Here is a 24,225-nt window from a genome sequence, read left to right as displayed (position 1 = left end):
CGTCTTTTAAAGCTTTGAACTGGCTGGAGTGGCGCTTTGATTCCACATACGCCAACCGTCGATCTTCACTTCGACTGAGGTTTGTTTGGCACCCACAAACAGTTTGCTGGACCACGGAAAGCTCCCTGGGAGAGCAGTTAGTTCTTCAGGTAACGTATCCCATCCTTGTCACCAGTTGTAGCATCCTTCCCAGCCTCGAAGCATGTAAATGACACACACAGAGATTGGTATTACATGTCTTTATTCCTCAGCGTGTAACTGTTAACTGAACATTCTACATCATTAATTCTATCAACCACATCCAAGCGCTTACGTCACGGTTCTACGGAGCCTGTCAGGAACCAAAAGGGTTCTGTCATCCCTAACTCACAAGACACTAGAGTTTGTTTGCTGTTTTGTTAGTGTGTTTTAGTTTGTTGTGTTTTTTAGTGTGATGGTGCGTTTTTGTGTTTTTGTGTTGTCTTGTTGTGCTGAGGCTTTGTTGGTGTATCATAATTAGTTGTGTTGTATTTTGTTTGTGTGTTGTACCATGCCCTTGATGTCTGTTGTGTTGGTGTGTTTTGTGGCTATGTTGTGTTTTTCTCCACGACTGTTGCCATTGTTAGGTGATATCATGTGCCCTCAGCAGACTCTCGTCCCTGACAAGTGAGAAGAAAAAAAAAGCCCGCTTGTATGATACAGCGGTAAAAACGATTAGCACCAAACGATGCGCTATGTACCAGCCAGGATTGCTCCCGTTATCTTTTTTTCTGACCATAGTCGTTGCGCTTGTGCCAATATCTCACCGGTTGAAGACGTGACAATTTTATTCTCAGATGGATCCACAGGAACATAAGTAGTTATCCCAAAGCTTTTATTAACTGTAGATTTTAATCACGAAAAGGTGTCTCCGAAAGATTACGCTTAACTCCGTTAATTTGAAAAAAATATGACTCTCCAGCATATTTATGTTTTGAGATAAATTACCACAACTCCGTCACTTGGACCGCAGAGGTGGAATAAATCGAAATTGGCGGCACGCGCACTCCCCCTGCCGGCCGCTAGGCAGCAGTGCGGGCGGACAGAGGGGTCTTTTCGTGGGGCCGCTCTCAGTCAGCACTAGAGAGAGTTCAAGGCGGTTCGGTGGCGCAGCAGACTCGCCGCCCTTCGTGCTCAGGGTGCTCGTTGCCCACGTGTGCCGCTGTGTTTACACTCCAGCGCTCAGCAGTCTAGAGGGCACCGTGGTGAAGTGGCTGTAGGAGAGCCTTCGGGGATGAAGAAGAGGAGATCTACTTATGGGAGAACTTGTGAAGATGCTCCGTAGTGAGACGGGGGGAGGGAAGTGCACAGAATTCACCAGGAAGGCATCCTGCTCGGGTCCAGGGGACCTCCTAATGTTTGGCACCAGTTACCGTCCTTCTCGCTGCGAGAAGTAGCTGAGAGGAGAGAAAGCCGAGGTGAAAGCGGCAGCTGCTGCTGGGCCCTTCTCGAGTTCTGGTTGCTCGGCTTGGAGGGGGTGAGGAGGGTCGTCTGACTGAGAGGGCGGCTGTTTGAGGCCATGGCTGCCGGGAGCATCACCAGTCTCCCTGCGCTCCCCGAGGACGGGAATGGCGGCACCTTCACACCCGGCGGATTCAAAGAGCCCAAGAGGCTGTACTGCAAGAACGGGGGCTTCTTTCTCCGGATCAACCCCGACGGCAAGGTGGACGGAGCCCGGGAGAAGAGCGACTCCTACAGTAAGTACAGGCCTGTCAATAACTCTCCCTGCAGGTACTCCGGCAGCACCAACACGTTTATACCTGCGTCAGCAGTCAGCATCACTTGACTTGCACTATGAGAACTTTGCCCTCCCAGCGCTATCATTGCCACATTACCACTACTCATTACGTCAGCACCAAGAGGCAACGGCAGCAGCTCACAGTATCAGTCATACATACGCACACAGCATCATTACTTTTCTCCTGAGAAGCCTGCCTTTCACGCACTCTTATTGAGTTATTAAGTCGTCCTGCACTTATAATCATGTTTGCTCTAGTCCTAACCAGGAACTAAAAAACACAATACATTTTAGATTGTAATTGTTTTAATAGGTATATCGCCCTCCACAGAAATCGTGATTTCGGACGTGAACTGCTCGGGTTTATTTCGACATGTTGAGTCAGACGTTAGAAAATAACGGGACAAAATATGGAGCTCTTGGACTGAGCTGAATATCTGTTTTACAGTATGAGTTAATTTTTATGTCATTTTTCATCCCTGTGCACTTTTATTGTTTGAGCACAATGATGTCGGGTGCTGGGCATCTTGTCTACATTGGAAAGCAGTGGTTTTTATCCATTATGTGTCTGAATCTGATGACGGGCCTGTATTGTTTGCTGTTTTTGTTACAAAAATAATATTAATAATACAAAAATATTAAAAAGAAAATAGCAGGGCTAAGTGCACTAAAAAGGGGACATATATCAGCTCTCTGCTAATGTGATGGAGGTGCAAATTAAGAAGATGTTAAAATAGCTATAGGGGGTAGGATTGTACAGGCTGCACAAGTGATATGTTTTGTAATGAGAAACTTTTTTCATATGCTCATTTTACCTTGATCCCAGTTTTTTCACAACCCCCTAACCAGTGGTTTTCAATCTTCTTAAAGCCGCCTCCCCTTTTGTAAAAAGAATTAATCGGTCACCCCAGAATGACAGATACATTATCTAACAGTTATTCTATTAAATTGACAGCTCTGTACATATTTAACAAGTCAGACATTGCAGTGATGTTTAGTAATTACTTACAACTCATCGCTGTTTGCTTTCACTAGAAACACAGCACTGTTTTCAGCATGGCATTTCTCTCTGCCCCCCAGGGCCATGATCAATGTTCCTCTTGCCTATGGCTCGCACCTCCAACCCCCCTTCCCTCCTTCCGAGCTCTGGATCAATGAAGGCCTCCCTCCTTGAGGGGCCCTAATGAGATCTCCTTTTACTGAAGCAATCTTTGCGAGAGTGGACCTAAGCAAGCCTGCCGGCACAAGGCTGGGTTGTGTGCAGTGCCCGGCCATGCTGCTGTGCCCCTCTGTGGTTGCAGTCAGCCAGGCTTCACTCATGATCTGTGAACAGATCCATACCAATGATGACAAAATTGCTGCCTTCACCTTAAAGATGAGATGTCCGTCCCTGTTCGAATATTAGGATCCTCTTTATTAGGGCTCCATCTTGCCTCGTATTCACACCGCTTTGGGCTATAGTTGATTCAAGTAGAGCTGTGTTTACCACATGTTGACATTCAGTCTGTTGTTGCAGGGCCTTGTCATCAGCGGGGCCCTTGCCAAACATGGGTTGTATGTCCATGAAGGAACCAGAGTCTATGGCAAATAGTTCGGCACTAGACCACCTGACTCATGCACTTGCACCCATAATGCGAAAGTGTTGGTTGAATAATCGTCCAATCGGCCTCTAAATAATTAATCTACAGTTTTACAAAAAATCTACACATGTGCAGCTAATGTGCCTTAAAATGGTCACCTATGCACAAAAATAAACCTTTACAAATGCAGTAGCGTCCGCCATGCCCACCGGTGTATCCCTCCAAAACACGGCATTGGCAAGCACGTATATGTGCTTGGCTTTGGAGGGAGGGTAGGCTAAACATCCATTTGCGCAGGCTCATTTACTCGGCCTGCTTGAAAAATATTTACATTCAAGCCTTTGCATCATTATACAGTGGTTGTGCACAGTATGCCAGGAATTACCACCTTCAACTCAGAGCGTGCATTATGTCAGGGCGGGGGCTTCATCATGCCATGCATGCCTAAACTATGTTATCAATAACAACCATTATAAGAGGCAAGCATTAAAGCAGGTGTGGTAGCCAAGGATGCTAATAGTATGCCAAGAACCAACATAATTATGTAGAGAATGCCCCCAAATGGCAACAAATTACCAGAATACCTACACACCATTATTGCACCTGGATGCCTACACTATGCCACAAAATACTGCCAGTGTGCCAGGGTGAACCTTATGCTAGGGTTCAGCACCATTGTATATTGTATGCCCACAGTATGCAAAGATGTATCAACGTCCTGCCATGGCTGCCATTATGCAATGGTGAGTCAGAGATTGACATCATGCCATGATGGGTACATTTACACCAATTGAAAGGGTTCACTTATTCAGTGAAAAGATCATAGAAAAGAGTACACAGTTTGTGATCCAATTTAATAGCCTTTGTGACTTCTTACATATTTACCAGTGAACCCTTTTTAAGATTTGGAATCACGTTTTATTGTATCTGATCCATAATTCAGGTATATTATTGTTTCAGTCATCATTCATATATTCTATTCAAACCCAATGCCTTTCGTTACTAATATTGTCTTCAGGGGTATCTATAAAACTGCTATAATTAAATTATAAGCACTGACTTATATTCATTCGTTAATAATAAAATAACTGATAAATCTATCCTCGTCACTGAATTTACTGTTCTCGGTACTGGATCTTATAGGATCTGCGGGTACAGTGGCTTCTACATACAGAATGCGCTAGTCCTACCTTAAGGAAGACTGTCTGTTCTGGTCCAAGCAGTACATCTGGGCATAGGAAAACTGCCCTGCCGATCCTCTCCTATTTCTATTTCTGTTATAGAACGAGTATCTGCTTTAGTTTGAAGATTGAAAAAATGGAACTGCACATATTTAAATAATTCAATCAAATTTTAAACAAGGTGTTCCTTCTGTGCTTGAATCACTTGTTCTAAAAATGTTAGTTCAACTATTGCTATTTCAGTAATCATATAGAACAAAGTATACAGTCCTATTTCTAATTCAAAATAGTAAAAAGAGGACTGAAGCTAAAATATAAGCAGTGTAAATACCGTAAAAATATTAGCATACTAATAAATGACAGTCAAAGAGACAAACGTGTTAGCAGCAATTTTCTTATAATCAAGAAAAGCATCAGAATAATAAAAAAGTGTACATTATATATGTCATCTAAGTAACATCAGACTAAGGGCCTTATTACAACAATGGCAACTTATTACAGTCCGACGACTGCAGCACTGCCCGCTGTGGCGGTCAGACCTCTACTAGACCGCCGACACTGCTGGGATCAAGAATCCCACTGGGCCGGCAGTCTTTCCCTTGGAAAAATATTCTGGCGGTGCCGCAGCCGGCACAGCTGACCATGTTTTGAGTTGGCTCACCGCCACCCTTTTCATGGTGGTGCGACCGCCATGAAAAGTGTGGCAGAAAGGCAGCAAAGGGAGCCCTAAGAGGGCTCACTGCCGATCCAGGGCCTGGGGGTGCAATCAGGGGGGCACATGTTGTGCCCAACTGTATTTATGCACCCCAGTGCCGCACCATACAGGAAATTGCAGACGGCGCTGTCACTGCAGCAGTTTGCATGTAAGGCTCTCCAATGATCCTTACCGCCGCTGTTGCAGCGCCGCCTTGCCACCACCGGAAACGGATTATAATCATAATCCGGCAGACAGTGTAGGTATGACTTTCTCGGTCCTCCTGCGGGGCGCTGGAGTGACGGCCCGCGGGAGGACTGCCAAAGTCGTAATAAGGCACTTATGGCAAGATGTATTAAACAGTTTTACCCATTCTGTGTCTATGGGAAAATGTGTTTGTACATCTGGCCCTGAGATCTTCCGAAGCCCTTAGGTTTTATCACTTTTAATAGCTCAATCCAGCAGGCGTTGTCGTGTGTGATCAGTTTATCATGATCTTCACCCTTTTATTGGTCATTGTATAGTTTGCAGGATTATAAGGCAAATCTGCTTCACATCATGTTGAACCTCCAATAAATGGGTTTCGGCAGGAGATTTCTTTAAGCATATATTCTAACAATGTTCAATCCTCCTGAGGTTCACCAGTCTCTCAGTCATCTCTATATAATATTTTCTACAAGGACATATTATGGCCTAAAGGCTGTTCATGCTATCTCAAGTGTCAACGTTTGGTAAAGTGATTTTTTCCCCTCTGCTAGGGTGTAAGATGATATCTCCTTTCTAGGTCAAGCCTGAGACAGCACATGTGCTGCGTGCACTTTCACTTGCGAGACTTATTGTTTACAATAAAGGGCTTGGAGCCTACCATTTGCATACAATATTTTAGCTTCATTGGCACAGTTCTTTGCTGACTCCTAATTGCTTGTATAAGAAAAGGGACAACCCAGTAGCCCTGGGACCTGGGTAATCATGTAATAAAGCAAACCAGTGGTCCCTCAAGGGGGAAGTGTGAACCTCTACGTCCTGGGAGAGAGTAACTCTGACCACCAAGAGATTGGTTCAATTTCTCAGTAAGACAGTTTTATTTCAATTTCTTAAACAATAGAAAACAAAATTGCAATTTTATATTTAAATCAATTTGCTAGTAAGAAGGTGTTCCCAAACCACGCAGTGCTAGTGAAATAAGTGAGTGTAAAGTGCATTTGTGCAATACAATCTATGTATATAAAATAGTGACTGATACAGGATGCACAAGTGGTTGGTAAACACTCTGACAAAGAGTGAGATGCTTCAGAATAAAATAAAAACAGTACACTATTATTATGTCATGTCAATGTTTCGACCTTAAGCATACCATTTTGACAGGGTCATCATCAGGACGTAGGTTTGGGACGCACCTGCCCAATCTATCAGATTACTGATGCATGGGATGCTTCAGAGGTGTACTGGTGCATGGGACGGCATGGGTATGGCTGGAAGTAGTGTTCAATCTCTGTTGTGTGGTCCCCAGTTAGAACATGTATGCAACAGTGTGGGACACCGGGTCAGAGCTGTGCAGTATGTAGTAGATAGCCCTCCGCGTTTAGGTTTCTCAACGAGAGAAAATGGGAAACAGGTAACCTGTGGCGAGTAGTTGTCTCAAAGCGCTGTGCTGGAACGTCCCTGATTGTGGAACCTCAAATGAGGGCAAAGATAAATCAAACCATCGAGGGAGTATGTGGCCAGTTGAAATAAATTGAGCAAAGATTCCTCCAACCACAACGATTGGTTGACTGCAGAATTGATCATGTTAAGTGAAGGAAGCTAAGCGCTCAGGTCCACACGTCGGACTCTTGTGCTATGGCAGTCAAGTGATTGTTGTAGCTGGAGGAATTTCTGCTTAATTCATTTCAAGTGGCCACATTCTCCCTTGATGGTTTGATTTATCTTTGCCCTCATTTGAGGTTCCACAGTCAGGGATGATCCAGTACAGTGCTTTGGGGTAACTACTTGCAGTTGTATGATGGAACAACGCGAGCAATTACCACGCATGCCTTTACTTTGTCATCAGTACAACACGTGTCATTTTCATGCATGCATTTACAACAAACATTTGTAACCACGCATATGACTTTACCACACATGCCTTTACAGTGTAAATTTCGTTGTAAAGGCATGGTTGGTAAAAACATATGCTTAGTAAAAATTTGTGAATGCATGGTACAGACATATGCTTGATAATGGCATCCGTGCAGTGGGGCGCGCTGACGCGCTTTTGTCTGGTCGACACCCCTGTTGTTTGTCTTTCTTGTTTCGTTGTAAACCATTACCCTAGCAGTCTTAGCATGGTTTGCACAATCGCAGCAACTGGAATGTTGTTTGCCGTGTAAATGCAGTCTTTGTTTCGCAAGTATGGCTCTATCTTTGGACACAGTGCTGTTACATAAATAAGGAGTAGCCATGGGTCCATTGCACTCCCTTAGCAAGTGAACAGATAGTACATGAGAGCCCACGGTGACCTGGTCCCAGAGGTAAATAGACACTGTGAACGGATGTGTACTTCTGTGTTTTAACTGAATTATTTAAGGAGGAGATGAATTGAAGCCACACTAAAAGTGATTAAGTAATTGTGCAGTCTTTTTTAACTCTGGAGGGACCCACCATACAGTTTCAACACCGATGAAAAGTACCGTGTGGTAGGGGTGTGTAGAACGCTGAACCCTAGAAACCTTCACCTAGCCCTGAGCCCTAAAACCGCCCCCTGCCGCAGCCCGCGCCTGGCCCGGATGCTAAATCCGCCCCTTTTCCTGGCCCTGAGCCCTAACCCCCCCCTACAGTAGCCCCCTGCACTGCACAGACCTCTAAAACCGATCCCCTCGCCCTGAGCACTAAAACCTTAACCCCCCTTTTTTCTGGCCCTGAGCCCTAAAACCGCTCCCCTGCAGTGTCCCCTACCCAGCCCTGAACCCTAAAACTGCTGTGGGGCACCAACCCCTGGGTGGATGTGATTCTGGCCCTTGAGGGCCGAGGTCGGGGAACCCAGCTCTGGAGGATCGTCACAAACATCGCATCACATGCATAGAATAACACATGTCCGTCGTTGGGAGTTCCACACTAGGTAGACACTACGGCTGCCTCTATTTTAAAATTAGCCCCTCGCTTTCCCTTGAAGGACTTTGGAGGACAGCCCTCCATCAGCAAGCGCTCTATCGTGCCTCAGTGAGGCAAAGCACGTCATAGCGCTCTACTTCTGCTTCCAAGAAACAGAGTGGACAGTCCTAAAGTATGTGCGCATTCCTCCCAGTGCACCCAGGCATCCACTACAATGCGTCATAACCACTCATCCTTTACAACAAACATGCCTTTACCACGCACTCCCGATTTTGAAGTAAAGTCATGCATGGTAAAGGCATATTCGTGGTAAATGATTTGTGGTAACATACATGCGTGAAAAAGGTATGTTTGTTGTAAAGGATGCATGATAATGGTCATGCGTGGTTATGACCACGTTGCAATGACTGTTTCCTCTACTTGCCACAGGATGCCTGTTTCCCATTTCCTCTTGTTGAGCAACCTAACCGTTTAGGGCTATCTACGGCATACTGCACGGCTTCGACCTGGAATCCCACACTGTTGCATAAATGTTCTAACTGGGGACCACACAACTTAGATTGGGCTCTACTCCCAGCAACTTCTGAGCTGTCCCATGTGCCAGTACCCTTCTGAAGCATCCCATGCGTCAGTAGTGCTTTGAAATATCTCTGTATTCATCTTATATATTGGACAGGTGCTTTCCAAACCTACGGCCTGATGATGAACCTGTCTAAATTGTATGCTTATGGTCGAAATGTTGACATGACACAATAATAGTGTACTATATTTGTATTTGATTCTGGAGCATTTCACTCTGGCCGAGTGTGTATCCACCACTTGTGCATCCTGGATCAGTCACTATTTTATGTACCTAGATTGTATTGCACCAACACACTTTACACTCACTTAGTACACTTGCACTGCGTCATTGTGCCATTTGGGATCACCTTCTTACTTGCAAATTGATTTAATTATAAAATTGCAATAGTTTATTCCTGTTGTTCAAGAAATTGAAATAAAACTGCCTTATTGAGAAATTGAACCAACCTCTTGATAGTCAAAGGTACTCTTTCCTAGAAAGTAGAGGTTCACACTTCCCCCTTGAGGGACCCCTGTTTTGCTTTATTATTTCCTAATTGGCCAGCACGTGCCAAGCGCCACTTTCTTTCCTTTCAGTGGCGCATCGACCGAGCACAGATTGATTCAACTTAATTATTGCTTGTCCACTGCTCGCGCGGTGATTGAGGTATGTGCGTGGTGCTTCTTTCTCCTCCCACCCATCCCTTCTCCATGTTGCTGCCCTCTGTTTGTTGCTCTCTCCCTCCTCCCCCACACCTCCCTCATCTCACTTTCCCAATATCTCCTCTCTTCCGGCTGTACATTCTCGCTGCTTCCCCACCCCTCACCTTCCTTGTGTTGCTTCCCCCCATCAAGTTGTTGCTGCTCTCACCCTCCATAAGTCTTCCACAACATGGTTGGGAACCCAAGAATAATTTTTTTAATTGATTAGAACATTCAAATTATAGCAATTCTTTTGACAACAATCACAGACTTTGAATCATCCAGGAAGGTAATGAGAGAAAATATGTCTTAAATCAACCTATTATCTGCTTAAATAAAGTAATACATTTTTTATAAAGTTGCATCTTAAAGATCTTCCACAAATAAATTATGAAAAATTTAATAGAAATATGAATATGACTTTACAACAATTTTAAGCTCTATAAAATATTGGTTGCAACCCAAAAGCCACATTGAAGGAGGCTACTAAGGAAGGAGCATTCGTTTTGTTAGGGGCAGTGAACATTTGGTGATGAGTCCAGTTTTATCAAATAGCAACACAATTTTACAAAAGAATATTTACAGACGATTACTTATGCAGTTGAAGTTAATGGAGAAAAATCAACAGATTACAACTAGAGAAAATCAAACTTTTAGACCAATACAAAAGGATATAATGATTCAGATATTATACTTGCTGCTAAAAATGCAAAAAACTTACTTACCATTCTGATCAAATATATCAAGTAAGGATTAAATATTCCAAAATGTTGCAATTTTATTGACTTTTTGATGCTATCTGTTAAATTACATCATTCTTTCAGGATATAACAAAAAATGTTTTGAAGTATGTGAGACTGGCATCAACTGGTTATTGGGTACTATGTGAAACAATGGACCCTTATCCAAACAAGGAGAGTAATCCAGGAAAACGAGAGGAAAAGAGGGACTGTTAACATTTGTGTTCTCCCTATATGTGCACTATGAACACCAAAGGAAAACGTGACCAGTCACAGAGAGACTAAATCGAGGGTCGCTCACAGAATTTCCCATCTTCTGGGAACCCTCAGGTCCATGTTATGTCTCACAGTACGAATTGGACCAAGGAGATTCACCCAAAATGTAAAGGTGTGCCCTCACACCCCACCCGGATGTCATGCTTCATTATTTGCCAGGCCACATTAACCAGAGCAACCCAAGGCCTGTTTCACCCTAGTTTGTGTGTTTACTCACTGTGCCACAGGAACCAAGCTACACCCAGCTGAAGAGACCCAATCAGGCAGAAACCGGTCTTGAGTCGGTTGTATTCTGGTTCAGCGAGGACTTGGCTTGGAAGTTCAGTCTGGACCATTCCTATTGGAGCAAGACCAAGACTGATTTGCATATGGCTGAGCCATATCTTGTGTGGCATAGTGGGCAAATGAATTATGGTCTGGAATGCTACCCCGAGTGATTGCCAGTGGTTAGACTTATTTCAAGCACTCCTCACAACATCACCTTTGGTGTGCTTAAAATAACTACTAACAGTAGTAATTTACTTCACTTTTTCTTGCTTCTAGCCAAAATATATGAATCTCCATCCATTGTTTAGTCAAATGCTCAGACTTAAATTCATCATCACAGATTCGGAAAATTTTCACAGAGAATGATTGCTAATGAAAAATACATTTAGAGAAAGAGGCCTCTCTGATGAAGTATTATTAAAAAAGGGTGTTTAGCCTTCATAGAAAAAAAAATATTATTATAATAACGGAACAAACATGAAGTTTCTCCATTACTTCATGTAATGAAATTCTCCTCAACACAACAGAATTAAAGCCAACATTCTACATCATTGGAATATGACGCGAAGAGGATGATTAATTGAGATCACTTTTTGATTGAAAGTTACTTTTTTTCCATAGCAGAAAGGAAACATTATCCGAATGCTGTTATGAGATCCATGGCCTGGAGAAATAATTAGCAAGTAAAACAATCAAGACTCTGGCCCAGATGTACTGAGAAATTTAACAGTCGCACACACTCCAATTTGTTGTTTGCAACTGTTAAAATGCTTTTTTGTGTAGTAATACCCTTTTAGGAGTCCAAAAAGTTTGTCCATCTCCTTAAATGGAATTCTGAATGGATATCAATTTGGTATCTCGATGAAGTATTTTGTAGACATCCCTTCCAAATCAATGGTTAGCGATCAGATTGATATTTTACCCTCAACACATAGGAAGTGGTAATGTATTTGCAAAAGGGAAGGGGTCCCTCCCCTAAATATAATATAAAATAAAATAAAATAAATAAAACTATTTTTCCTCCCAAACACAGCCCATTTCCTTTAAGAAAAACAAGCTATATTCAAACACAAGTCTTTTCTTTATTTAAAAGCAACCACAGACATGGTGATCTGCTAGCCCCAGAAGGTCGCCATTCCTCTGATGGCCTCCAATAGTAAGTGGTGAGTAGCAATTTTACGACCTATCTCATTAATATTTATAAGATAGGTCAGATTATGCCCTGCTACTATTCAGATCTTTAAGAACCGACCTATTAATACATAGTTCTTATTACTACTTGCAAAAATAAACGAACAAGGGAAATTTGCCATGTTTACACTGCATGAACACCAGGTACATTCAACATGCACTAGCAAAGACAATAGGTCTTGGCTATGTGAGATCGATTGGCTTTGTCTATGTTTTTTAGACATGTTGTACAGCAGTGCGAGTTGCAGTGCAACTTGGCTTAAAGTCAAGAAAAAAAAGCGCTATGACGTGGCCAGTGTTGACCGCACCATAGCGCATTTTTTTAGTGACTGATCCAGGATGTACAAGTGATTGGTACATCCTCTGACACAGAGTGAAATGCTCCAGAATCAAATAAAAACAGTACACTATTATTGTGTCATATCAACGTTTCGACCCTAAGCATACAATTTAGACAGGGTCATCATCAGGACGTCGGTTTTAGCAGCACCGGTCCAATGTATTGGATGAATGTGGAGGTATTTCAAAGCGCTACCGATGTATGGGATGCTTCAGAGGGGTACTGGCACATGGGACGGCTTGGGAGTGGCTGGGACTAGAGCCCAGTCTAAGTTGTGTGCTCCCCAGTTAGAACATGTACGCAACAGTGTGGGATTCTGGGTCAAAGCCATTCAGTATGCCGTAGATAACCCTCAGTGATTAGGTTTCTCAACAAGAGAAAATATAAAACAGGCAAACTGTGGCAAGTAGGGGAAAAAGTCATTGCAACGTGATCATAACCTTGTATTACCATTACCACGCATCCTTTACAATGAATATGCCTTTTCCACGCATGTCCGTTACCACAAATTATTTACCACGAATATGCCTTTATCATGCCTGCGGTTACTACCAAATCGGGCATGCGTGGTAAAGGCATGTTTGTTGTAAAGGATGAGTGGTTATGACCGCATTGTAGTGGATACACAGGTGGACCAGGAGGAAAGCGCACATACATTAGGAATGTTCAGCCTGTTTCTTCAAAGCAGGAGCAGAGTGCTGTGATGTGCTTTGCCTCACTGAGGTAGGATAAAGTGCTTGCTGATCCACCCTGTTTCTTGGCAGCAGGAGCGGAGCGCTATAACTTGCTTTGCCTCACTGAGGCAGGATAAAGTGCTTGCTGATCCACCATGTTTCTTGAAAGCAGGAGCGGAGTGCCGTGACTGCTTTGCCTCACTGAGGTAGGATAAAGTGCTTGCTGATGGAGAGCTGTCCTCCAGGTCTTCAAAGAGAGGGCGAGGGGCTAATGTTAAAATAGAGGCAGCTGTAGTGTCTGCGTAGTGTGGAACTTCCGGAGATGGACAGGCGTTATTCTGTGCAAGTGGCGTGACGTTTGTTACCATCCTCCAAAGGTGATTGCCCCGATGCCCCAAGGGCCAGAATTACATCCACCCAGGGGCCGGTGCCCCACAGCAGTTTTAGAGTTCAGGACTGGGCAGGGGGCTGTGGCAGGTGGCGGTTTTAGGGCTCAGGGCCAGGAAAAGGGGCGTTTTAGGGTTCAGAGCTGGCCACTTGAAATAAAATCAAGCAAAGATTCCTCCAACTACAACAATCACTTGACTGCTGCAGCACAGGAGTCAGACGTGTGGGCCTGAGCGCTTAGCTTCATTCACTTAAAATGATCAATTCTGCAGTCAACCGATCATTGTGGTTGGAGGAATCTCTGCTCAATTCATTTCAATTGGCCAATTCTTCCTAGAAGGTTTGATTTACCTTTGCCCTCATTTGAGGTTCCACAGTCAGGGATGAGCCAGTACAGCGCTTTGAGGCAACTACTTGCCACAGGTTGCCTGTTTCCCATTCTCTCTTGTTGAGTAACCTAAGCACGGAGGGCTATCTCCTGCATACTGCACGGCTCTGCTCCGGAATTCCACACTGTTGCATACATGTTCTAACTGGGAACTACTCAACATAGATTGGGCGCTACTCCCAGCCACGCCTGAGCCATCCCATGCACCAGTACCCCTCTGAAGCATCCCATGCGTCAGTGTTGCTTTGAAATACCTCCGCATTCATCCTAAACATTGAGCAGGTCCTTCCCAAACCTACGTCCTGATGATGACCCTGTCTAAATTGTATGCTTAGGGTTGAAACGTTGGCATGGCACAATTACAGTGTATATTTTATTTATTTGATTTTGGAGCATTTCACTCTGTTTCAGAGTGTGTACCGTCCACATCTGACACTGGTGGTCAGCCATTTGGTTTTGTCAATGTGTGTTTTGCTTTGACATGGTATTTGTAACATTTAGGGGCCGATTCCGATCCGGGTCGGAAGGGCACCGAACGCGATCCGGCCGGAAAAACTACGAGCCGTACGTGTGTTTTCCGGCCGACTCGTACAGCTGTACGAGCGAGCCAGTACTATGCGAGCTACATGAAATTCACCGACCGAGTCGTTTCCGGGTCTGAACCGCTCCGTACGTCTCGGTCGTAAGCTAACCGTGGCATGCAATGGATGCGATTCAGGACCAAGCCAGTACGATGCACGCGTCGGACAGCCTTTGCGAGCCAGAGTGTCTGGCTCGCAAAAGCTCCCGGAGTCGGACTTCGGGGGTTCGCGTCTCCCCAACACAGGCATGTACGGTGCGGATGGCACCGACGCGTACCCACAGTCGGGGGCGTACTTGTTCGAGACGTATCCATTCAGTCAATGGGAGCGCATGTACGCGTCGTACAACTGGCTCCCATTGACTTCTATAGGAGTCCGACCGAACCGAGTCCGACAGCATACGTGCGCATCGTACTCGCTCGGTCGGACTGTAGGGGTCCGGCTCGGTCGGAAAACACTCCGGATCCGACTCGGTCGGAGTGCTTTCCGACCCGGATCGTAATTGGCCCCTTATTGTTGTGGGAGCTGAAAGGCCCTCACCTTTATAACAAACATTAGCAAAAAGCAATAATGTATTTTGTTCTCAAAAAGAACACTCTGCAACACTAGTCTCTGGCACTGAGCAAAACTACTCTATGTGCTGATATGCTCCTTGTGAAAGAGCAGAATGCTGTCACTCACCGTGAGGCCAGCCTAATGACCGCATTTAATATAACTGGTACAGGTTGCAGCAGAGCGTTGTTTGACCTGACGCGTTTCGGCTGAATGCCTTGTTCACAGGTAAGTCACAACTGCGCATGCCCCAGGTGTTTAAAGAGTCATTGTATCACGTGCCTCTGTCTCTTAATTCCCATAATGCCATTCTTATTGCAGTATAATGAATGTGTTGCCACAATGGTGTCTTTCTATACTGCAATACCTTGTTGTAAAAATGGCACGCACAGCCATTAATTGATGTTCTCTCAATATGGGGGGAACTTGCACAATCCATTAATCCCTTGCTGCCTCCCAGAAATCCATAAATAAGTACAAGTCTAGATCCTACCACGCCAAGGTGTGTGCCTCGCATGTCACCCTTTCTCACTTCCAAAGTAGCAATCGCCGGTAATCCATAGCCTTACAAGGAAGTAGCGGGTCATGCCCTCCTCATTCAAACACTCCAAAACTCCTCTGCCGTCGAGGGCCCCCAACCCTGCAGGGCGGCCGTGGCTGTGGGAGACAGAGCTTCCTGTAATTAATCCAAGAAAAAAGAAGTGCCAGAGCCCGGATCTGGAATGACCACATTTAATATAACTGCTACAGGTTGCAACAGAGCGAAGAGGGGGTCTGTAGAGCAGAGACAGCCGTTCTCTGCGTAGATATCCGCGACAAGTTCCACAGCGCGACCATCCAATGCGGCGCAACAACAGGATATAGACTCCGTCAGCAAAAGATGCAGGTAAGTGTCTTTTATTCAAACATCATATGTCCATATGACGCGTTTCAGCTGCCGGACAAGCGGCCTTGTTCACATAGCGCGCTGCTAAACAATGGTGCAATTTATACAAGTGATAGTGGCAGTATTTTTTCTATTTTCGTTGTAGTGATAAAGCATTTTACTACATGTGGCTCCCTTTTGCTGTAGTACCGCTTTACTGCCAATGGAGGAAATTACATAAACAGTAGTAAGTCATGCACTGACATGGTGGACAGACTAAGACGGCTGTCAGAAAATGTTGAAAGTGAAGGAAAACAAACCGCTTACGTAAAATAGTGTCTTACGAAGCAACCAACTGTGATACATCCTCAGTGATCTCAAGCAAAGCCTCACATTCTCATTATATACAAAACAATATGCGCTGATCTCTTAGGACATGAGTGCCCATTAATGCCATGCTGCGAATAGGCAACCAGCGGATTATGGAATTATGAAAAGTTATGCGGGACTAGCGCAAAGAAGTAGTGCATGCTGTCAGTAGGTACTAAAATTTAAATTGAACAGGTGCCACGTAATACGTGGTCGCATCCGTGGGGTCAGGCAGCAAAGAAAGGATATTTAGCAATGCCTACAGTGTAACCTAACTACAATATTACTGCATGAATGCAGGGACATACGCCACTAGTATATACTGAGTAAAAGAGTGAGTGTGAGGGATGTGTGTTTGTGATATATAAAAGTGTGAAGAGGCGTGAGTGCTTAGTGCTTATATACAGAGAGAATGTGATATCGTGATGATGCCTCTTCCACCGAGTGCTAATTAAAAGGAAAATATAAGATGATAATCAAATGCGGAAGCACCCATAATATGGGCAAAGATATGTCTAAATGTGTGCCCAATGTAGCAGCAGCGGAAGCTTTATTTGACAATTTGCCCAATGTAACCAGCCAAATGAGAAACACGGATGTGCACGCTGGCGCAAGAAATGATGATTACAAATATAAGCTGAAAACACTGGAAAAATTAATGTGCACAGAGATCACGAAATGGTGGGAGGCTAAATCACTGCAGAAATATCGTGAAGCAGACCACGTCCCAAGAGGACTGAGGATTATGCTCGCCCCGAGCTTTGAGCAGCCTAACCCTGACATGCACAAAGAATGGGCAATGAGCACTTTGTAAGCATCAATGACACTGGTCATCATATTAATAACATATGCAGAGATCGACAGAATCACGACACAAAAAGAAATCAATCGCATTAATGAGGAGCTTGACACACTGGAGCCTAAATAAGCTATCACTAAAGGTAGAGATGAAATCAAGGCGCGCTTAAAAAAACACGAAGAAACAATTAAGGCGCGTAAAATCTTTAAGTATATATAATCGATATTTATATATATATATAGAGAGAGAGAGAGACAGAGAGAGACAGAGCCAGAGAGAGAATTTTATTAAAAACAAATAGTCTTGGTTAACTCCAGATCTAATTAGGGACCCAATTCTTAAATAAAGTCACAGAAGTGCACTCATGGTTTAAGTCCTTGCATTAGTGCAGATTGACAGCTTTCATGAATTCACAATAATTTACAGAAGTCGGCCATGAAATCGTATTCCTAGAAAATGTGAACTGCATTTTAGCGGGAGCAAATCATGCATGTGTAGATTTCAATCATGCTAAATTATGTTGAGCGTTTACAAGTTCACTTCTCCTCCAACCACTTTTTCCCCAACCATGGAAGAAGTTTTTTTTCTGCCTTGTCAGGAGTACATTTCCAACCTTTCTCAGTATTGAAAAAGGTGAGAGAAGAACTGTTGAAAACCCCCCAAAAATGCAAGTTAGTAGGTTTGCACAGACTGCAGAGTGCATTCCAACCCTGGAACTATTGCTTAATGCTAACTCCAGCCCCAGTTTGTAGATCTGTGGAAAGGTGGCAAAATGGGGGAATTGCTAGAATTCAAGCTCTACTATAGTATGAGCCCTGGCATAATCAGAGAGGCTATTATCGGAGCTCCTATATAATGAGATTGCTGCCATAATTTATCGCCGCACTATGTGGCACCAAAGGGACAAGTGATTTTTTTTCACAAGAGAAGAAGATTTATGAAGCAAACGATCCCTTGGACAAGTAGACATTTCCAGGTCGGAAGTAGATCACAACAGTTAATAGCTATGTTCCCGCACTAATTGAATTCTAAATAATGAAATTTAACTAGACTGCTCCTACAAATTGACTCCTGAGAAAGGAGAGAGATTTATGTGCAGGAAAATATCTTTTTTTTTTAAATATGATTGCATTGTGTAAAATGTATTCAGTTTTAGTTTTTTCTGTCTTTGAACTAAGACTGTCATTATACTTGCTATATAATGCACATTGACATAGGACTGTGAGGATCGGCCAATGCAGTTTTACTGCAATGAGAAGTACTGTGTGGACAGAGTAAACATTTGACTGCAAAAGATAACAATTAATAAAGGACTGACGCGTCCCATTTATGGAATAGGCTGTACTGGCAGATTTAACAGTTTTACAATTTTCCAAATATTGCCACTGTTGTCATAGGACCAGGATTTTACCACTAGTGGGATTTTGATACCATTTCATGGATGTAGCCAGCTTGTCAAAAATACCACATATATGTGATAGTCTTTTACCAGGTATGGGCAATTGGCATTGGATCATGGATGTCCACAAGTTACCAAGCATTGCAATCATTGTGTCAAGGTCAGCATTTTAGTAGGAGCGGGCAATGGGTATCAGGCATGGATTCCCACAATTTGCATTTGCCATCCTAACTGACGCTGGTGCGCCAGGCTGCCTCTCCTTTTCCTTATATGGCTAGTGGATGATCTCTGATTGGTGCACCGGAACATGGGAGGAGTGGACAGTGCGCTGTTGTGTGTGTGTGTCTTGGAGGAGTGGAGGATCAGTTGGGCATCTCTAGGGGATAGAGGAAGGCAGGGTGCAGGCGGGTCATATGCGTTTTGGGATGGGCATAATTGCCTTCAATATGAGAACCTCTGGTTCTTTTGGCAGCTTCTTCACCAAAGAATTTGTTTTTTTAGGTCTTGCCTATTGGCAGCTCTAGCTGTCTACAAAAACATTAGAAGGAGTACACCCTCAAAGGTAACTCAATAACTCAGAGCTAGGAAGAGGGGGTACTTCGATGGGAAGCACATTCGCGCCAAGCGTGGCTGGACTTTATGTTTTTGATTTCGAGAAGAAATTCATACTCAATGAACAGAATCCGTTCTCCACCTACATCAGCTTCTGGAAACGATATATTGACGACGTCCTTGCCATCTGGCAAGGACCGGAAGACATCCTTTCCGAATTCTGCCAGTGGATCAACACTTGCGATCATAATCTGAGGTTCACCCACACTAAAGATCAGAATACCATGGTCTTTCTGGATGTTGTGATCACCAAGGAAAACAATCGTCTTGAAACTAGAACCCATTACAAACCCACAGCGAAGAACAACCTACTGAGGTTTGAAAGCTTTCATCCTAGGCCATTGAGAGAGAACCTTCCCTATGGCCAATACTTAAGACTACGCCGTAATTGCAGTAAAACCACGGATTACCAGAAACAAGCTCTTGATCTCACAAAAAAACTATCAGAAAGGGGCTATCCTGAAAGAATTCTCACCAAGTGCCAGAAACGAGCACGAAACCAACCCAGAGCAGCACTACTAGAAAACAGGGTCACAACAGAGGCTACGTTACCGCTGACCTGCGTAACTACATACAGTACGGCATCCAATCTGGTCACCAAATCGATTAACAAACATTGGACTATTCTAAACACTGGCAACCTTAAATGGGAGAAACCATTGTTCTCATTCAAAAAATCCAGAAGCCTAAAGGACTCTTTAGTTAACACGCGCCCTAAGGTGACAGCTCAAGACCAACAAACCACTGTCCTCAATGCATGGGGTCTACCGGACATCACTGGACACTACAAATGTGGCAACTGTAGTGTCTGTCATCTTACAGATAACGCGAAAACATTGGAACTTGAACCAGGTAAAGTGTGGACCTTGAGAACACACACTAACTGTAATAGTGCCAATGTAGTTTACAGGATGATCTGTCCTTGCAAACTTCAATATGTGGGCATGACGAGTAGAAAAATCAAACAGAGAATCTGTGAACATCGCAGTACTATTAGGTGCAAGAAATCAATGACAAAACTCACGGAACACTTTCTCGTGATGGGCCATACAACCAACGATATGAGATGGACCGTCATTGAGCAAATAAAGACAGGAGAAAGGATGCAAGAACGTTTATTCGAAAAAGAACAACGCTGGGTTTATAGACTATCCACTCACAAAAGTGGATTGAATGATAACATTCCATGGAACTCTGTCCTTTCGAAATAGACTATCCTCTATTTGGCTAACTACTAACATCTGCTGCTGTGTTTAATCCCTTGAACTGACCATCACCGTAATTGAAAAACCTATCAGGATGCTTTCCTTTCATTATCAGTCCCTTTGTGCTTTGTTTGGTCCCTGGGATATTATGCCCTTTATAACGTGTACTCTTTCTGAGCTTGAGACCATTTGATCTCCCTTCTTTTCCCTCTCCTTCTTCATGTGTAATTCTCCACCTTATTTTCAGCGTTATCGATCTGCATTCGCCCTTTGATTCCCAGCGCGCCCCATTAAATACATTGATTTACTTTGGGACACACCCCCTTCGCGCCCTTTTCAGGCTAGCGCTTGTTATTGGCAACTCTATCCGCCCATTTGTAGCGGTATCTAGCTAGTAGCGTCCTTAGATACCCAGCGCGCTCCTCTCTTACGGGCGCCCTCCCGTCAGTTACAGTGATTGACTGTGGGCCATACCTCTTACCACGCCCCTTCTTTGGCGAGCGTTCCTAATTGGTTGTTTCCTACAGAGCTCGATGCCACTCATTGGGCCCCTTCCGCCCCATGTTATCAACCCGGATATACTTAATATCCGTCTCGGCACCGACCTGATCTCGTTCACTTACGGGACGCCGATGTGGGTCATGGTATAGGCATAATAGCCGAGCCTGTTTTCACACGAAGTAAGTTCTGAGACTCAATGCGGGTGGGCACCGCAAAGTCTGTCCCCTGGTCCAACGCCTCTCTATGTAACCGCCTACTCTGTATTTTTACCCGTAGATCGTGGTAGGAACTTGCTACGTGACCTCGGCACCCTTGAGGCACGCTATTACCGCGCTGCTAGTAAGGCTTGCCCTTACGGCTTTACTTCCTTTTCCCTCTGTTTCCCGCTTGTGTATCGCACTACTGTTTTTGAGTATGCTCTTTTATGCTGTTTATATTTGACTCACTAAGTTGTGAAAACAGACACCCACGTCTGAACGAATCAGTAACAGTCAGTGTGTTTTTGCTGTGGGACGAATGGCACTCGTGCTAGACACTTGACCACTCGTCACTTAAATTGTGCACCCCAGTATTTTCTGTGTGAGTGCACATAACCACACGTCTGTTGCAGTGGGTTAGATCTAGTGATCACGGGGGAATTTAAGCCCGGTGGATTATACGAGTTTGTAACTCACAATGGAGCACGGTTGTACCAATTCACTTTAGTTGGCTAAATCAGTATGACTGAATAATTAGTCACTAGCAACCACTCTCTAAAAATATTTGATGACGACTGAGAGGAGCCTGAAACGACTGTTGCTTACAGAATGGATTATGTTTTGTGTATATTGTTTCCTTAAGAAATTCAAGTAAGGATTTCCCCACTGTGAGTACATGAGGGGATTTTATTCTAACCAAGGGTAGGGTACACCTTAGCGTGTGTAGACCGCCCTGGTTATTAACATCGGTCCTGACGAAAACCTGGATAGTTTTCCCACAAGGTTGAAACATGTAGACCTATTTCACTTTTTTACTTCACTTCACTTTTGTTGATACCTCAGGTCAATTTAACCTCACACGGTATCTCCTGATCTTTTTAATATTGTTCAGTTGCTCAAGAATTAAAGAGTTTCTTATAGAGAGTTAAATCTGACCAATTTTTAATCACTTCCTTCACCTGCACCACAAAAAAAGAAAAATACCAGCTCCACTGTAATCAGGTGTCGCAGCACACCCGGATGGCATTCGACTATCCGGGTGGGACCCCGATGATGAAGCATATCACCAACTAGGTTGGTGAGTGAGGGGTCTTCTACAAAAAGGACAATTCTGTCCTTTTAGTGCACCTCTCCCTAGCTCTGAGGTATTGAGTTACCTTTGAGGGTGTACTCCTTCTAATGTTTTTGTAGTTTGATTAAGGGGACCAGGAGTACCCCATACAGAATACCCTTTCTCTCTCATTGTTTTTCTAGCTCTAGCTGTCTACCATCTTGGAACTGTAAATTAAAAATATAGTATAAAAGAATCATTCACAATGCTGATCTTGGAGTGTTTTTTTCAATTTGTAACAAAAATAATTCTACGGTGACTGCTGATACGAACACAGGTGCCCACCAAAACAGCCATCTTGGATTTTTTTTATACTTTGGGAAAAAAACCTCAAGAGTCCACTCTTGCATCCGGACACCTGCGCATGCGTTTGTGGCTACCTTCAAATGACTTTGGCCATAAACTATGACAAAACAAATAAGCACTGGCAAAGTCAGTAACGTTCATTTAAAAGGCATGATCTAGTTGCTTGCTTTGTGTTTTTTCCCACCCATGCAAGAAAGACAGGACAGATTCTTTTTTTTTTCACATTTGCTGTGAAGTTGGACATTTGTTTTCCACCTCCCATAGCGACGTGCGAAGGATTTCATTTTCACTTTACTACTAAAACCTTTGCCTCTAGGTGCTGTTGTGCAGGAACATTGAGGCAAAAACAAACAATGAAAAGTTTCTTAGTGTTAACAAAAACACATTTCTGAGTAACATTTCCTATTAGAAGGAACAAACCAACACACACTCTTGGTACATGGTAGTCTTTGTATCTTTGAGTTAAAATATTGATCACATTTTTACTAGCAATGCCAAGTTTATTTTTGTGCGAAGTTATTTTTTCTTGACAAACTTCGTGAAATTTTACCACAAACTTAAAAAATATGCTATGGTTGGGAACTTTTACACTTTGGCTTTTGCATGGGAATCTTCGCACAGCCCAATGAGCATTACGTTTTATGCATGCATATTTCGTCTTGCACTGCTGCTGTTTTTAAGAAGCGTTTCAAGGGCACTTGTTCGTTTCAGGCCGTGTAGCCCGATAGAAATAATACTAAATTAAGGACATATGAATGCAAGGATTCATGGGATATTCTCATTCACAGATTCGCTGTATAAAGGCCGACTTTGTCCGAGTGTTTGGAAAGTACTCTCCGATACACGGGTTTATATACTTTGGGCTTCACTCAGGCAAACTCTTGACGCATGTTTGGCGCACGCCATGAAAGTGTGTCCAATGTGATGGGATGGGCCCAGTTTGGGCCTTTTGTGCTCCTGCTCTAAATTAAAGAACCTCTATCGAATATAGATTTGATCGGTATTCAAGGTCTGACAGCCCTCTTGACGAAAATCATAAAACATTTGTAACGATTTTAATACGTTCACTGGCATTAATCAGTGTTTAAACTCCCTGCCAGCTGCCATTTTCCAGTGCATGTGCTCTGTCGATGGTTTTTTAAAAGGTTATTTGTGAGTTGGTTTTAAATGTGTGGCTCCCTGTGGGAATGCATTTGAAAAACACAACACGTACACAAACAGTTACAGGAAATACTGTACGGCAGTGCTCCCCAAACGTTTTAAACCTGCGGCCCAATTTTTAGAACGACAAACTTTCACGACCCTCCTAGCTTAAATGGAAATGAGGTGGATGTTTTTTTTTTAATGTAACTGAAACATCATGTGGTAGGACGCTCTCATTTCTAGTCAGCACTTTTTCCATCGAAGGGGCCACTAAATTTGCATAAACATACAGTTTTGCTGAATATATGCACACAAAAGGTAATGGGCCACATGTATCATTATTTCAAATAGCGATTACCTAATTGCGATTCTCTGCAATTAGGAAATCGCTATTTGAATGTATGAAACTATGAGTTTCATTTAGTATTTCCCAATGGGTCGCAAAACGACTTACTGCATTAATATTAATAAGGCAGGTCACAATTTGTGACCCATTAGAAATCACTAAAATCACAGGGGTGGTGGCCTACTGGGGTCAGAAGACCACCATGTCTGTGATTGCTTTTAAATAAAGTAATCTTTTTTTAAAATACAGCCAGTTTTCCTTAAAGGAAAATGGGTTGCGCTTAAAAAAACAAAAATTAAGTTTTCTTTTAATTTTTCAAGAGCAGGCAGTGGTCCGTGGGACCACTGCCTGCTCTTAAAAAATGTTTTTACGAACATTCACAGGGACCCCTTCCTGTTTGCGAATGGGTTAC

The 24,225-nt window shown here is 43.5% G+C and overlaps 1 protein-coding gene across 1 annotated transcript in view; it reads left to right on the top strand.

The window, feature by feature from the left end:
• Positions 1-1,094: 1,094 nt before the first annotated feature.
• The window catches only part of FGF2 (fibroblast growth factor 2), a 360,212-nt gene continuing 337,081 nt past the window's right edge, over positions 1,095-24,225 (top strand). The window contains exon 1 of the mRNA XM_085641548.1: positions 1,095-1,715. Coding sequence (XP_085497674.1) covers positions 1,538-1,715 — 178 coding nt within the window. The 5' untranslated portion in view covers positions 1,095-1,537. The remainder of the gene's footprint in view (positions 1,716-24,225) is intronic.

The sequence above is a fragment of the Triturus cristatus genome, chromosome 2_2 (genome assembly GCF_964204655.1).
Source record: "Triturus cristatus chromosome 2_2, aTriCri1.1, whole genome shotgun sequence".
NCBI lineage: Eukaryota > Metazoa > Chordata > Amphibia > Caudata > Salamandridae > Triturus > Triturus cristatus.
Note: the sequence above shows the minus strand (reverse complement) of the source record. Positions and strands in the feature narration are given on the sequence as shown.